The sequence below is a fragment of the Hemiscyllium ocellatum genome, chromosome 28 (genome assembly GCF_020745735.1).
Source record: "Hemiscyllium ocellatum isolate sHemOce1 chromosome 28, sHemOce1.pat.X.cur, whole genome shotgun sequence".
NCBI lineage: Eukaryota > Metazoa > Chordata > Chondrichthyes > Orectolobiformes > Hemiscylliidae > Hemiscyllium > Hemiscyllium ocellatum.
This window is the reverse complement of record NC_083428.1, coordinates 20,180,904-20,196,148: the sequence shown is the minus strand read 5'-3', so window position 1 is coordinate 20,196,148 and position 15,245 is coordinate 20,180,904. Positions and strand designations below refer to the sequence as shown.

The following is a 15,245-nucleotide window of genomic DNA, read 5'->3' as shown; positions in this document are numbered from 1 at the left end:
AGGAAATTCGATGTTTCGGGCATAAGCCCTTCATCAGGAATCTGGGCTTATGCCCGAAACGTCGAATTTCCTGTTCCTTGGATGCTGCCTGACCTGCTGCACTTTTCCAGCAACACATTTTCAGCTCTGATCTCCAGCATCTGCAGACCTCACTTTCTCCAGGGTGATTTATGTAGTTTGCTGCCCCCAACCTTCCTTTATTTATGCTGTATTTATGGCCTGTCTTCATGATCAGTTAGAAAATAATCAACTGGTGAAGAAGAGATTCTTGTCTTAATTCACAAGATGCTTTATTGTATGAAAGCTGCAAATATGGTTTACATTATTACTCTCAGAATCCCTGCAGTGTGGTAGCAGGCCATTTGGCCCATCAAGTCTACATCAACCCTCCAAACAGCATCCCACCTAGACATATGCTATCCCTATAACCTCACATTTCTCATGGCTACTCCACCTACCCTGCATATTTCTGGACACTATGGGCTATTTAACATGGCCAATCTACCTAACTGGCACATCTTTGGACTATGGGAAGAAACCGGAGGACTTGGAAGAAACCCATGCAACAATTGGGAGAATGTGCAAACTCCATAGACCATCATGCAAGGCTGGAATCAAACATGGCTCCCTGGTGCTTTGAGGTATCGGTGCTAAACACTGAGCCATATATTTATGTCTACTTATGCTAGATACACCTTCCACAACCTCCATCTTTGTAAGCTCAGCACCTGTGTTTTGTCTTTGAGGTCACATCTTATTATTTTTTAGAAGGGTAATAAAAGTCCATTCTTTTTGGTTAACTAAATTTAATTAAAGTGTGATAGCTCCATACAAAAAATAATATTGCAAGACCAAGGAGGGACTAAAAAGATGGGAGTGGTGACCCATCCTCACCTTGTCATAACAGTGTTTATTGCCTCAATATCAATTACATGTTTCAACCAGGACTTAGTGGTAGCATTTTCCCCTGGGTTAGAAGGAATTCAAATCCCATTCCAGAGATAATCAAGTGAAGCCCTGTGGGAATGCAGTCCAACTGGAGTTACTGATAGCGACTGACACATTGATTGAGTGATTGAATACCCGTCTGCTGTTTTAGATGATGCAAAGAAACTCATAGCCCTCTTTTGAAAGAAAGATGTAGGGTTCACCTTAATAGCTTGGCCACTGTTTACCCCTTAACAAATATCATTAAAAACTACAATTGATGGCAATAAGTATGGTTTACTTCTGACACAATTCTAAATGATGAAGGTGATGAACAAAGCATTTAGTATTTATCCACTCTTCATACAATATATAATTTTAATGTGGTTCATGTACACATCCTTTACATTATACATCTATAGCCATTCTCTAATTGTTACCCAATTTTTCTTAAATTGTCAATATATTAAAATAAGAATTTGCTTGTCATTGAAATCCAGACAAGACTTTTAAAAAATCTTTCTATTCTTCTCATCTTGCATTTATATATGTATTTAATTCTTTTAAAAAAAAATAGAATTACAGTTTTACAATACGGACCAAAATAAAATCAAATAACTTTCTAAACTATGTAACAAATATTGTCTGTAATTTAATGTGCCAGGGAAAGCATTTTCCACATGATTGAAAGAGAAACATAAAGCTGGATGTTGTTTCATTTCTCTTTTTACACAACATTCACAAGAATAATACACACAGTGTAAGTTCAATTGTTTGTAAGTGGTGTGAGACACTATCCTATCATATGAACTGAAACATAACCTGTAAGAAATGGATCAATATTTTGAATCCCATTGGATAATTTTTAATACATTTTTGCTAGACACTATGTTATGCAGATATGCAACATACAAACCAATTATGTTCTTCCATATCTAACTGGAGGTTAAATGCTACACTGCAAGTGAAGAAGTGGAAATGAATACACAAGACCCATCAATGAACAGGAAAATCAAAAGCACATTAGGTTGTCTCTAATGTACATTTCATAAAGAAATCTTCAATATTTTTAAGTATAAAAGGTGCTTAAAATCTGGAATCCAGTGAGCAGATCCTTAGCTTACACATGTCCAGTCATCTCAACTGTACCCAACCTACTAAAAATAATACTTTATGCTTTGGCTGTTTCAGCAGTTAATTAATCCATCTACTTAAAAAGCACAAATGCTCTTTAGTGTGTCCATAGCTGAGACATGCCAATATATGGTTTTACTTTTCAGATTAGATGCTGCATCAGGAATGGGAGGACAGGTATTGGAATTGCATTAGAAAATCTGTACTATTTTAGAAGTGCCATTTAGTGAAACAAAAACACTACCCTTCATTCAATGCTCTGTGCTTGGTCGTCATCTTCCTTTTTGTCCTCTATGTTCATAATGGTGGTGAGCCATAATACAGGTCTATGGTTACTGATAGCTTGCTAGTATTTTGTTCAAAGGACCATTTTTGAATCAAGAGTGGGAATCCCAGTTGGCTTTACAACTGTGCACACACATATGCTTTCCAGAAGTTGCTCAGTGAATGATGATTAGGAATGAAAGCTGACTTATTGATTTTTCTCCTCCCTGGCTCAATGCATTGACTTCAATCATTGCGAGTTTCATGTCTCCACGGTTGATGTTGACCAACAGACAGTGAGTGAATCTGAGTTGTCTGGGCTTAATATCATACCACTCATTCTAAATTTACTTACAGGGTACTTTAAGCATTTGTAACGTCCCTTGTATGCTGTTCCAAAAACTTCATATAAACCGTTTGGACCATAACCTGGTGTCATGTTATTTGTTACCAGTCCAACAGCAGCACCTCCACATCATGACCCTTATATGCAGTTCACACAGCAATTTTTCAAAGCATATATAATGTGATTGTTTCATTGGAATCTATTAGGTCTATGATATCTGATTCGGCAACTGCAATTTCAGCTCTCTGTTGATGCCACATTCTCTGCACAAGTAATTTTCCATGGATCTCCATTATTGCTGCCTAACTGCAAACATGCAACAAGTGTGTAATGTCCTAACTGCTAGAATTGATTTTTTTTTCAGTTGCCCGCCCCCTACTTCCATGAAAATTTTGAATTAAATTTGTGATGATAATCCATCACAATGTAAAGCTATCCTCTATGCTTGAGCCAATAAATAATTAACTTTCACAATTCTGCTTGTACATTGTTATATATTATTCCCTTACAGGAGATCAGTAATGGGAAAATTAATTTACACAATATACTAAACAGATATTTTTAAAAACCAGTTATTTCAAACATTTGATTAACTATTTAGAATGTTTAATTGTTTCAGTTACATGTTACATGTGTGTCCTGTAATGTTTATTGGAGTGTACTAGATACTACACATTGTCTGTGGGGAAAATTGGGTAATGGATGAAAACTTTCCTGAAAGAAACAAACAATTGTAAATAATATTTGAAGACTATTTTTAATATATTTGGGTGCAGCAAGGGATTATCACGAGAAAAAGTGTGAAAAAGTGCATTTTTAAGTTTTGGGGTGCACATTGTTGCCTGCTGTGAGTAGATCAGCAGTTAATTTTATTTTTACCAGCATTTTAACTTTATCGATTTAATTTTCTGCCTACAAATTCAAATGCCAAATGTCACTTTGGTGTACTATAACCAGCTTAGGACTGTCACTTTTTGAAGATCGCAGCCACTTTACAGTTAGCTATTAAAATCTTACCAGCCTGTGTGGCTGCATTTTTCAATACGTTATTCAGGGTTCCCCATCACCTGGAATAATTTGGTTCCTGTGCAGTAAAATAAAGAAACCTTTTCTTAGCCATCTAACGTGTTTCTGCAATAGTCAGTCCAACAGGCCATTTTATGGCAACTAAGGGAAACACTGGACTTCAATCTAAAGATAAAATAAAATACATTGCAAAGCTATGACTACTGTCCACTAACATGGTCATAGTGCTAATGGATGCCATAATCTTTTACTTCATTATTACATGCAGGTGTCTTTTTTGACCATTTCCTAAAGATATATAGTAATAATATAAACACATACATATTTACATGTATAAGATTTCAACGTTTTTAAATGCTGGTTTCAGCATTGTTGTAATTTAGTTTCAAGAAATTTTGATCCATTCCTTCAAATCATCTTCATAATTTATTACTGCTGAAGTTAAAAAAAAACTGCCTGCGTAATAAATCTTCCATCAATGATGAACCACAAGAGCAACCCTGAAATCACTGAAATCTCAGTAAAAACAAAAACCCTTCATAAAATATATAGGTTTGCATTACAGATAAAATACTATCTATACTCCTTTAATCCACAGTTCTTTTTACCAACAGAAACAGATTTCACAAACAGCATTGGAAGGTCAGTCTTGCAATTTTGAATTAACTCTGGTCCATGAACACAATGGAGCAGCTTTTAAATGTCATGCACAAGGGTTTTTTTTTCCACTACTTAGTATCCAAGTATTTACATTCTTTTGACTGTTGCGGTGAAACCTTATGAAGTGCAGTACATTCATCCTAGTGCTATTGCAATTGGTGATGCAGGAATTTTAAATCCTTCTTTTCACTTTGGGAATGCAGAGTTGCACAGAACTGGCAAACTTAGCTGTTGGAGGAGTCTGGATATTGCACCTCTGTGCTGAATACTTCCTTGTAGAGTGGAGGAAAGTTGTGCACTGTTTGTGGATGTAGCAACTTAAATAGCTGTAGCTTATCCACATGGAGGTTGCATACGGACTTCACCATGGACAATTTGGAGATCAGCTGTTGAGAAGGAAGAGAGAAAAAAAACTGCATTGAGCTGTTAGAAAACAGGGAGAGTTTCTTCGAAAGCTTATTTAAATTATGTTAAAGGATAGAATTCTTATTTTTGTTTCAAAGCCCAGAAATTAGCATATGAATGCTGCTGCTTATAGTTACTCTTACTAGACGTGCTGTCATGGTTTGGTATGCACCTACATCTTGCACCTTCTTAACCCTTCTTCTGCAGCTCGTCTGCAGCCACTCTGTAACTATGCCTTGGTCCAGTTTATTTTTTATAACATTGTCCACTATTTTAAGTGTAATGTGAACATCTTCATTAAAATAGTGAGCAGAAAGAAACAATGTAAACTTCCACGCCCAGATGTCTTGCTGAAGTGAAGTAAAATTGGATAACTCACTTCCAAATGACAATCAAATCATGTTGGCTGGGACACATTTATGGTTCAAACTTCATTGGAGGCTGGAGAACACAGAATAGAGCAGATGGTGCTGGTAACTGAAGTGCTGGTGTTCATTTCACATTTTACAGCATCACTGACATTACTGTACTTTCTTTGTAGTTCAATCAAGTCAATTAAGTCTCCAGAAGGAAACCTACAGCATCAAGTGGGACATCACTGTGAACAGTTTTGGTTGCCTTATCGAAGATATACTGGCATGGGACCCAGTCCATAGAAGTTCACTAGATTAATTCCAGATATGAAGGGATTTTCTTATGAGGAGAGACTGAGTATGTTGGGATTGTAATCATTTGAGTTAAGAAGAATGAGAGGCAACCTTACTGGAATATGCAATATTCATAGGGGATATAGCAGGGAAGATGTAGAGATTTGTTTGCCCTTGCAGGAGAGTCTAGGACCAAAGGACATAATCTCAGAGTAAAGGGTCATCCAGTTAAGAGAGAGATGAGGAGAAATTTCTTTTCTGAGGGTAATGTATCTATGGAATTCTTTGATGCGGAGCGCTATAGAGGCTGGGCCGTTAAGAATATTCAAGGTTGAGATAGATTTTTGATCTATAAAATAATCAAGTGCTATGGAGTAAAGGCAGGAAGTGGAGTTGAGAATTATCAGATCAGCATTGACTGAATGTCAGAGCTGACTTGATGGGTCCAATGTCCTCAATTTACTCCTGCATCTTATGTGCTGATCAGTTTTGCATCTGTCTAATGTCATGTTTCACTGATTTCCAAAGTGGGCATGTGATAGGGTAAACTTCAGAACTTTAATAAGTGTTCATTTACTGAAAGAAACAGCAATACCTCTGTATGGACAAAACTGTTAAGAGCCAGGGACAAACTTATCTAGGAATGCGATTAGCCATGCCTTGAAGAAGAGAGAGTCAAGGCGACATGAACAGAACTGTTTTAACAACTGCTTGATAAATGGCTGCCTTATGTCACAAGGACAAATGACTGCCCTACAGAAGAACTTAAGGAGTTAATCACAGGAAAGCTGTGTCTTCAAACGGTCAATGCCAAATGTAACAAGGAAGCCACTTTTGTTAAGAAGGCAAGCTGCAGACTTGCAATATTCTGGATGCAAAAGATCATCAATAATGTCATACCACAAACTTGAAGGACAGAAAATTGTATGAAAATTCAACTGTAGGATTTCTTGGGAGCAGAACGTGGAGAACAACACTGCATAAGGACCGCATCCTGGACACAACCAGAGACACACCATTGATAGGAACCAAACCTAAAAAGCACCCTTAATTGGGTAATAGCCAACTTGAGTTGTGAGGCTTAATTTGCTTATTTGAGGGGTTTTATTTTGGTTGCTACATGCAATAAAATTTAAATCATTGTTTCAGTATTTGATTACTTGAGGTTTCTTAATAAGTAGCCAAATTAAAGGTTACTTGTGATCATTTACACTTAATAGGCAGAATATCAAACAAATGTACCTGATTCTGTCCACTTCAAATGGGCACATTCGATCAAAAATACTCAATACCATAAATGTTGTACACAAGCAGTGTATGAACAACAGATCAGAAAAATGGGCTAACTAACCACCTGATTTTTCCATTGTTGGACTGCTTTAAAGTTCTCGAGAAAGTGAGGACTGCAGATGCTGGAGGTCAGAGTCGAGTGTGTAGTGCTGGAAAATCACAGTAGGTCAGGCAGCATCTGAGGAGCAGGAGAATCTACTCTGTTTTAAAATTTTGGTCTTATCAACACTTATGGAAGTTGGGCTGACGCAGAATCAGGTGGTTTGGCTGTATGTATTTATTTTTGTCAGGAATGTGGTAGTATGTCACCTGGACACACTCCAGGGCCAGCTTGTCTCTATCAGGCTAGAGACATCAAATCTCTGTCAATCGTAGATATGACAAAAGGCACCAATATAAATGTTACCTGAAAACATCAACATTTTTTTAAAAACATTTTGGTGCATTGAAATTACATTTGAACCATGGGTTTTAAAATATCAAGTCAGACTTGGTTGCACCAGTTCACTGTAAGTCAGTGCATATTTCAAAAGCCCTGACATATTGATTGTTTTCGTGTATGATTTTTGTGAAGATACACACACATAATCCTATTTAAAGTTTGCACAGAGAATTTCATTGTATTGTGTATACTGTACTGACATTTTATGAATAAAATGTTACAAAGCTTGTGCTGCAAAAACTATAATGTGTACATTGTGTCTAATCTCAATTGCAATTGAAAATATCTGCTATTTTGTTATAGTTACCTATACATTATTCGATTAACTATTTTATGTTTTCTTTTACTAACTAGACAAATGTTTGCAAGTTCAGCACCCCCCCCCCATTCCTTGCTAGAACTCTCACACAACATTCTGATTTTGATCACTAATACATTTTTTATTTGATGCCAATATTTCCACTCTTATGATTCGGTGACAGAAACCGGAACAATGTTTTATATAAAAGTGCAATACATATGCATAATTTTTGTTATTCATCCATTGTTGATTGCACCTGGTCATGCTAATTTCTGTGTCTATGACCTCCTGAAACAAATCGCTATACCTTTGATAACTTGTCATCATCCAGTTGATTTTTGTGAATGACATGCTGCAATGCCTCAAAAATCTTGTCCTGTAGCTTCTTGACTTTTCTAGCTTCTGTCAACCATGGTCGATCTAAAAGAAAAAGGTGAAGTGAGACATTCCACACCTACTAAAGAAACTTTCGGAAAGTCAGAGTCAGAGATGTACAGCATGGAAACAGACCCTTCGGTCCAACCCGTCCATGCCGAACAGATATCCCAACCCAATCTAGTCCCACCTGCCAGCACCCGGCCCAAATCCCTCCAAACCCTTCCTATTCATGTACCCATCCAAATGCCTCTTAAATGTTGCAACTGTACCACCACTTTTTCTGGCAGCTCATTCCATACAAATACCGCAATGTGTGAAAAAGTTGCCCCTTAAGCCTTTTATATCTTTCCTCTCTCACCCTAAACCTACACCCTGTAGTTCTGGACTCCCCGACCCCAGGGAAAAGATGTTGCCTATCCAGCCTATCCATGCCCCTCATAATTTTGTAAACCACTATAAGGTCACCCCTCCGATGCTCCAGGGAAAACAGCCCCAGCCTGTTCAGCCCCTCCCTATAGCTCAAATCCTCCAAACCTGGCAGCATCCTTGTAAACCTTTTCTGAACTCTTCCAAGTTTTACAACATCTTTCCGATAGGAAGGAGACTAGAATTGCATGCAATATTCCAACAGTGGCCTAACCAGAGTCCTGTACAACTGCAACATGAGCTCCTGACTCCGGTACTCAATTTTCTGACCAATAAAGGAAAGCATACCAAACGCCTTCTTCACTATCCTATCTACCTGTGACTCTATTTTCAAGGAGTTATGAACCTTCACACCAAGGTCTCTGTTCAGCAACACTCCCTAGGACCTTACCATTAAGTGTATAAGTCCTGCTAAGATTTGCTTTCCCAAAATGTAGCACCTTGCATTTATTTGAATTAAACTCCATCTGCCACTTCTCAGTCCATTGGCCCATCTGGTCAAAATCTTGTTGTAATCTAAGGTAACCCTCTTCGCTGTCCACTACACCTCCAATTTTGGTGTCATCTGCAAACTTACTAACTCTACCTCTTATGCTCACATCCAAATCATTTACGTAAATGACAAAAAGTAGAGGATCCAGCACAGATCCTTGTGGCACTCCACTAGTCACAGGTCTCCAGTCTGAAAAACAACCCTCCACCACCACCCTCTGTCTTCTACCTTTGAGCCAGTTCTATATCCAAATGGCTAGTTCTCCCTGTATTCCATGAGATCTAACCTTGCTAATCAGACTCCCATGTGGAACATTGTCGAATGCCTTACTGAAGTCCATATAGATCACATCTACCGTTCTGCCCTCATCAATCCTCTTTGTTACTTGTTTAAAAAACTTAATCAAGTTTGTGAGACATGATTTCCCATGCACAAAGCCATGTTGACTATCCCGACTCAGTCCTTGCCTTACCAAATACATGTACATCCTGTCCCTCAGGATTCCCTCCAAAAGCTTGCCCACCACCGAGGTCTGGCTCACTGGTCTATAGTACCCTGGCTTGTCCTTACCACCCTTCTTAAACAGTGGCACTACGTTAGCCAACCTCCAATCTTCTGACACCTCTCCTGTGACTATCGATGATACAAATATCTCAGCACGAGGCCCAGCAATCACTTCTCTAGCTTCCCACAGAGCTCTAGGGTACACCTGATCAGCTCCTGGGGATTTATCCACCTTTACCCATTTCAAGACATCCAGCATTTCCTCCTCTGTAATATGGATATTTTACAAGATGTCACCATCTATTTCGCTACTTTATATAACTTCCATATCCTTTTCCACAGTATATACTGATGCAAAATACTCATTTAGCATCTCCCCCATTTTCTGCGGCTCCACACAAAGGCTGCCTTGCTGATCTTTGAGGGGTCCTATTCTCTCCCTAGTTCCCTTTTGTCCTTAATGTATTTGTAAAAACTCTTTGAATTCTCCTTAATTGTATTTGCCAAAACTATCTCAAGTCCTCTTTTTGCCCTGATTTCCCTCTTAAGTAAGTATAATAGGTCGGAATTTTTTGCCAGATCAAACAAGTAATATACGATTTGTTGCTCACTATAATGCTTTATATTGTGATGTGTACATATGTACTTGTGATTTCTTCTGGAGGACTTGAGTTTTGAAGGATTATGAAAAAATAAATTTAATTTTAAGTTTTGTAAATATACCTGGATTGATTTTTTTTCAAAGAGACAGTGAAAGGATACATTGGAGCATTTATTTAAGAGATATCTGGGAAATTTCATCACTTCAACTAACTATACTGTGATTAGCTCAGTGGTTAGCACTGCTGCCTCACAACACCAGGGACCCAGGTTCAATTCAGGACTTGGGCGACTGTCTGTGTGGAGTTTGAACATTCTCCCAGTGTCAGTATGGTTTTCCTCCCACAGTCTAAAGATTTGCAGGTTAGGTGAATTGGCCATGTTAAGTTGCCCATAGTGTTCAGGGATGTGAGGGCTTGGTGCATTAGTCAGGGGAAATGTAGAGTACGGTAAGGGAATGGGTCTGGGTAGGATACTCTTTGGATGTTCATTGTGGACTTGTTGGGCCAAATAGCCTGTTTCCACAGTGTAGGGATTCTATGAAAGACATTAAATGGTTTAAAACATTACATTTAGCTGGGTGCTGTGGCTCACGCCTGTAATTCAGCTGCTGGGAGGCTGAGGATGCCGGATTACTTGAGTTGGGAGTTTTGGGCTGTTGTGGTCTATGCTGAGGATGACACAGTGGCTCAGTGGTTAGCACTGTGCCTCACAGTGCCAGGGTCCCAGGTTCGATTCCAGCCTTGGGCAACTGTCCGTGCAGAGTTTGTATATTCTCCCTGTGTCTGCATGGGTTTCCACCAGGTAATCCAGTTTCCTCCTACATTCCAAAGATGTGTAGGTCAGGTGAATTGGCCATGCTAAATTGTCCAATTCACCTGACCTACCGTTGGTTTTGCTCATGTGTAGTGTAGTGTACAACATAGTGTACAAAATCCCATGCAAGGACTGCACAAAACACTACATAGGACAAACAGGAAGACAGCTAACAAACCACATCCATGAACACCAACTAGCCATGAAACATACGACCAGCTATCCTTAGTAGCCACACTCGCAGATGACAAACAAGATGAATTCGACTGGGGCAACACTACTATTATAGGGCAAGCCAAAAACAGAACAGCCAGGGAATTCCTAGAGGCATGGCACTCATCCACAGATTCTATCAACAAACACATCGACCTGGACCCAATATACCGGCCACTGCAGCGGACAGCAACTGACAACCGGAAGCGGCAGAGACAAGCCACTATAAATGCCGGAGGAAACATCACACAAGCGCTTCAAAGGAGGCTCCCAAGCACTGAGGATGTCACCTAGAAAGAGGACGAAACGTTTGCAACAAAAACTCCCAGCTTGGCGAATAGAACCACACAACTAGTTTAAACAAACAGAAGACTTCTCAATGCTGTGTTTAATGAGCAAGCCACGTCTGCCAAGACTCCAGAGACAATGGCACGTGTTTAGTGACCTGTTTATAAATCTGTTTATGTGTGCCTGAACACCAATCAAAGACTAGGAATTTTTGGCCAAACTTTTTTTTTAAACCACACAAAGTGAATTTCTGCAGTGGGAAGTCCATCTTTTCTCCTTTATCTGATGTGTGCATGCACATGTGTTGGGTTATTTCGATGGGTAAGCAGTTATATTATTCCTATTCCAAACTGTACATTTGCTAACTACGGTAATGCGAGTAGAGAAAAATAATGCACTCCTCCCATCTTGGTCATAACAACAGTTCATGCAATCAATTACTTTACAGTCAGTGGAAGGAACTATCAGGCACTGCATCTAATAATGTCCAACCCAATACCATTTCTTTTGTACCAGTGCCTGAGAACAGTTTGATTCAATGGAATGGCTGTTAATGAAGCCTCCTACTGGTTTATTGTTTGTCAAACTTGATAGCCACTCATCAAGATATGTATAACACAGGCAGCACACTTCAACTAATTTTTAGAAACTAAACATCATTCTGCATTAATTTATTCCTTTTACTAGCTCATAAATCTTTATGAAGTGGAATAAAGTCATTTTTCAGTTCTGATCAGTTACTTCTTCAAAGTCACGTTTAACTGATTTATCGGAGTACTTTGAAGAAGTAATTTGCGCTGTTAATAAAAGGGAATCCAATGGATGTATTGTACTTCGACATTCCGGAAGCCCTTTGCTCAGTGCCACATCAACAGTTTTCGTGGGAAGTAAAACCTCATGGTATAAGGAATGACATATTTGTGTGGATAGAAGATTGGCTAGCTAACAGGAAGCAGAGAGTAGGAATAAGGCTGTCATGATGTCATGAGTGGTGTGCCACAGGGGTCAATGCTAGGATTTCGATCCTATACAGTTTATGTAAACGGTTTGAATAAAGACACTGAAGATATGATAGCTAAATTTGCTGATGACACAAAAAGAGATAGGAAAGTGAGTTGTGAAGGGGATATAAAGTATTCCTGATGAAGGGCTTATGCTCGAAACGTCGAATTCTCTATTCCTGAGATGCTGCCTAACCTGCTGTGCTTTGACCAGCAACACATTTGCAGATATAAAGGAGCCTACAAAGAAACATGGATAGGTTAAGTGAGTGGATGTGAAAAATTGTGAAATTGTCCATTTTTGCAGAAAGAATAAATAACGAGTATGTTTTCTAAATAGTGAGAAGTTGTAGAGCACTGTTTTGCAGAGAGATCTAGGTTTCATCGTGCATGAATCGCAAAAGGTTAATGTGCAGGTGCATTAAGTAATCAGGAAAGCCAATAGAAGGGAATGCTCATGAAGCAAGACTAAACATGTATCCTCTGGTGTTTAGAACAGTTGTCAGTGGCTTAATTGAAATATATTAGATCCTGAGGGGACTTGAATGAGTGAATATCAAGTGGATGTTTTCTCTTGTGGAGAAATCTAGAACTTTTAAAATAAGAGGTCACCCATTTAAGACAGAGATAAGGAAACATTTTCTGTCTCAGATGTTTGAGAGCGTTTGGAATACGCTTCCCCAAAGACAGTGGATGAAGAATCTTAAAAAATATTTTTAAATGCAGAGATAGATAGATTCTTGATTACTAAGTGGATAAAATATTGGGGATATTCAGGAACGGAGAGTTGTGATTAAAATCAGGTCAACCATAATCTTCCTGAATGGCAGAGCAGGCTTAAGAGCCAAATGACCTACTCTTTACTCACTTTATATGTTCTGACATTAAACAAAGTCCCCACCTATCTTTGAAAATATCTCCTGAGCATTTCTAAAAGTAACAGTGCCCTAGCTAAAAGTCCTCCTTTCACTAACACCTCCAGAAAAGATTAATTGTTTTTTTTGCAAAATCACTTGCCCACTCATATCCTCCATGGCAATTTTCTTCCTATCTTCTCACTCTTATGGGTCCTCCTCGCTAACTAAGCTCTCTGCATGAGTCCTTATACTCTTGGTGCCAATCTATTACAATTTCTAGTTTATTCACCGTATACACTCTACAGAACCAACAACCCCTATAGAATCAATACTAGGTGTGAAAAAAGATTTATAAAACCTAGTCACTCATTCAAACTTTATTTTTTAAAAATACTTCTACTGTAGCCCTATATATGAACCAGCCATTCAGACCTTTAAAGTTTCAAATGGAGAAGCTACTATCCCATGGAAACCTTGACTTTGTGAAAAGTAAACATTGTGCAATCAAAAAGTAACAGGTGTCAATCAAGCAATGTTTTCCCTTGGGTGTAGATGTTTCAAACACACTAAGAGACCTCTGGGCTTTTGGCCAAACCTCACTGTGTGTTCTTTCAAAAGGTTCTCTCGTCTATATGTCGATTCATAACGCCTTAAAGGGGGGTGAGCATGACTCCTTGAAAAGTTTACCTGACACCAGAAAATCATAAGGAACTAGGAGAGATGCCTAATCCTGCCATTGAGCCAAGCAGTTCAGGAATACAGGGTGAGGTAACGTGACCTGCATCAATCCACACTGGCAGAAATTGAGGGGGGCTGCAAACCAGGCAAGGTATCCTAGAATCAGGTCCTGACCACTGTTTTTACAGGTTTGCAGAGTCTCCCTGCAAGGAGGGCTGACTCCCTTGGAATGACAACTCAAGTCCTGGATTAATATCATTTTTACAGCCTAACAATTTAGAGATGCAATAATATAGCAGTCACTTACTGTCTTTCTACATTCCATGATGTTTATATTCAGCTGTCTACTTCAAAGCAATTAAAAGTGAATTCCGCTACTATTTTTCAGGAAGCACTTCCGCTCCACTGTTTAGGTGGAGATGTGTCAAGGGAAGAATTATGGAAAAGAGACATAATCACCAAGGCAAATGTGAAGGCTGCAGATATAATCACCAGACTACACACACAAAGTCAGTATACATGATTCTTAGGTGGCTCCACAGAATAGGTCATATAGAGTTCTACAGCACAGTAATAGACCCTTTGGTCCAAATTGTTCATGATATCCTAATCTGTATGGAGAGACTGTTTCAACTTCTGGACCAGAGGGTGTAATCTCAGAATAAGAGGACGCTCATTTGATATGGAGATGAGGATTTTTTTTACTTGTAGAGAGTAGTGGATCTGTAAAATTCTTTACTATAGAGGGCTGTTGAGGATGAGTCATTAAATATATTCAAAGCTGAGGTAGACAGATTTCTAATCATTAAGGGAATCATAGGATTATGTGGATAAGTGGAATTGAAGACTATCAGGTCAATAATGATCTCTTTGAATGGGATGCCAGACTTGATGGACTGAATGGCCTACTTCTGCTCCTACATTTTATGGTCTTCTGATATGGTCAACAGTGCTTGTATTTTCCAGCTTACTGCTTTAAAGGTCCACATTTTACATACCTGGTGATAATAAGATGCCAGCTGTGAATAATGCAATCTCTTCCTCCGTCAAATGCAGGCAGCACAAGCTTTTTGCCAAGTCAAAGACAATGTTGATCAAATCATCACAACCTAAGGAGGAAGTATAAATACAGCTGCAAAAATGTCTGCAAAAACAGATTACTGGTAATGAGATAAAATTTGTCATCACCATCATCATCAAACAGCTGCAAGAATGTTACTTCTGTAATTCCTAAACTGAATGCCATAAAGTACCATTTGAGAAATGCCTTAATTTAAAATCTTCTAGGGTAGATTTACATCCTCAATTTCCACAGAATGCAGTGGTCTCAATTTTCCATGCTTGCACCATGCGAGTTTCTTCACTAGGGGTCAAAACTGGGAAATTGACCTTATTACTGCAATACAAAAATGGAAATTCAAATCTAAATTTTAACCACATTTCCAAGTTAACACCAAAATGGCAGGTGACAGACTCTAGTTTGTAATGTAAGCACTTACTGATCTTTATCTGAGAAAGAACATCGAACTTTGAACAGCAAAGGGCTGAC

General features: G+C 38.7%; 1 protein-coding gene across 3 annotated transcripts in view; it reads right to left on the bottom strand.

The window, feature by feature from the left end:
- Positions 1–4,158: 4,158 nt before the first annotated feature.
- LOC132829178 (nuclear receptor ROR-beta-like) overlaps positions 4,159–15,245 on the bottom strand; it is a 75,160-nt gene continuing 64,073 nt past the window's right edge. For all 3 annotated transcript variants that reach the window (XM_060846535.1, XM_060846537.1, XM_060846536.1), the window contains exons 8-10: positions 14,695–14,805; positions 7,750–7,862; positions 4,159–4,743 (exon numbers count right to left, since the gene is read on the bottom strand). In XM_060846535.1, the coding sequence (XP_060702518.1) occupies positions 4,582–4,743; positions 7,750–7,862; positions 14,695–14,805 (386 nt within the window). In that variant the 3' untranslated portion in view covers positions 4,159–4,581. The remainder of the gene's footprint in view (positions 4,744–7,749; positions 7,863–14,694; positions 14,806–15,245) is intronic.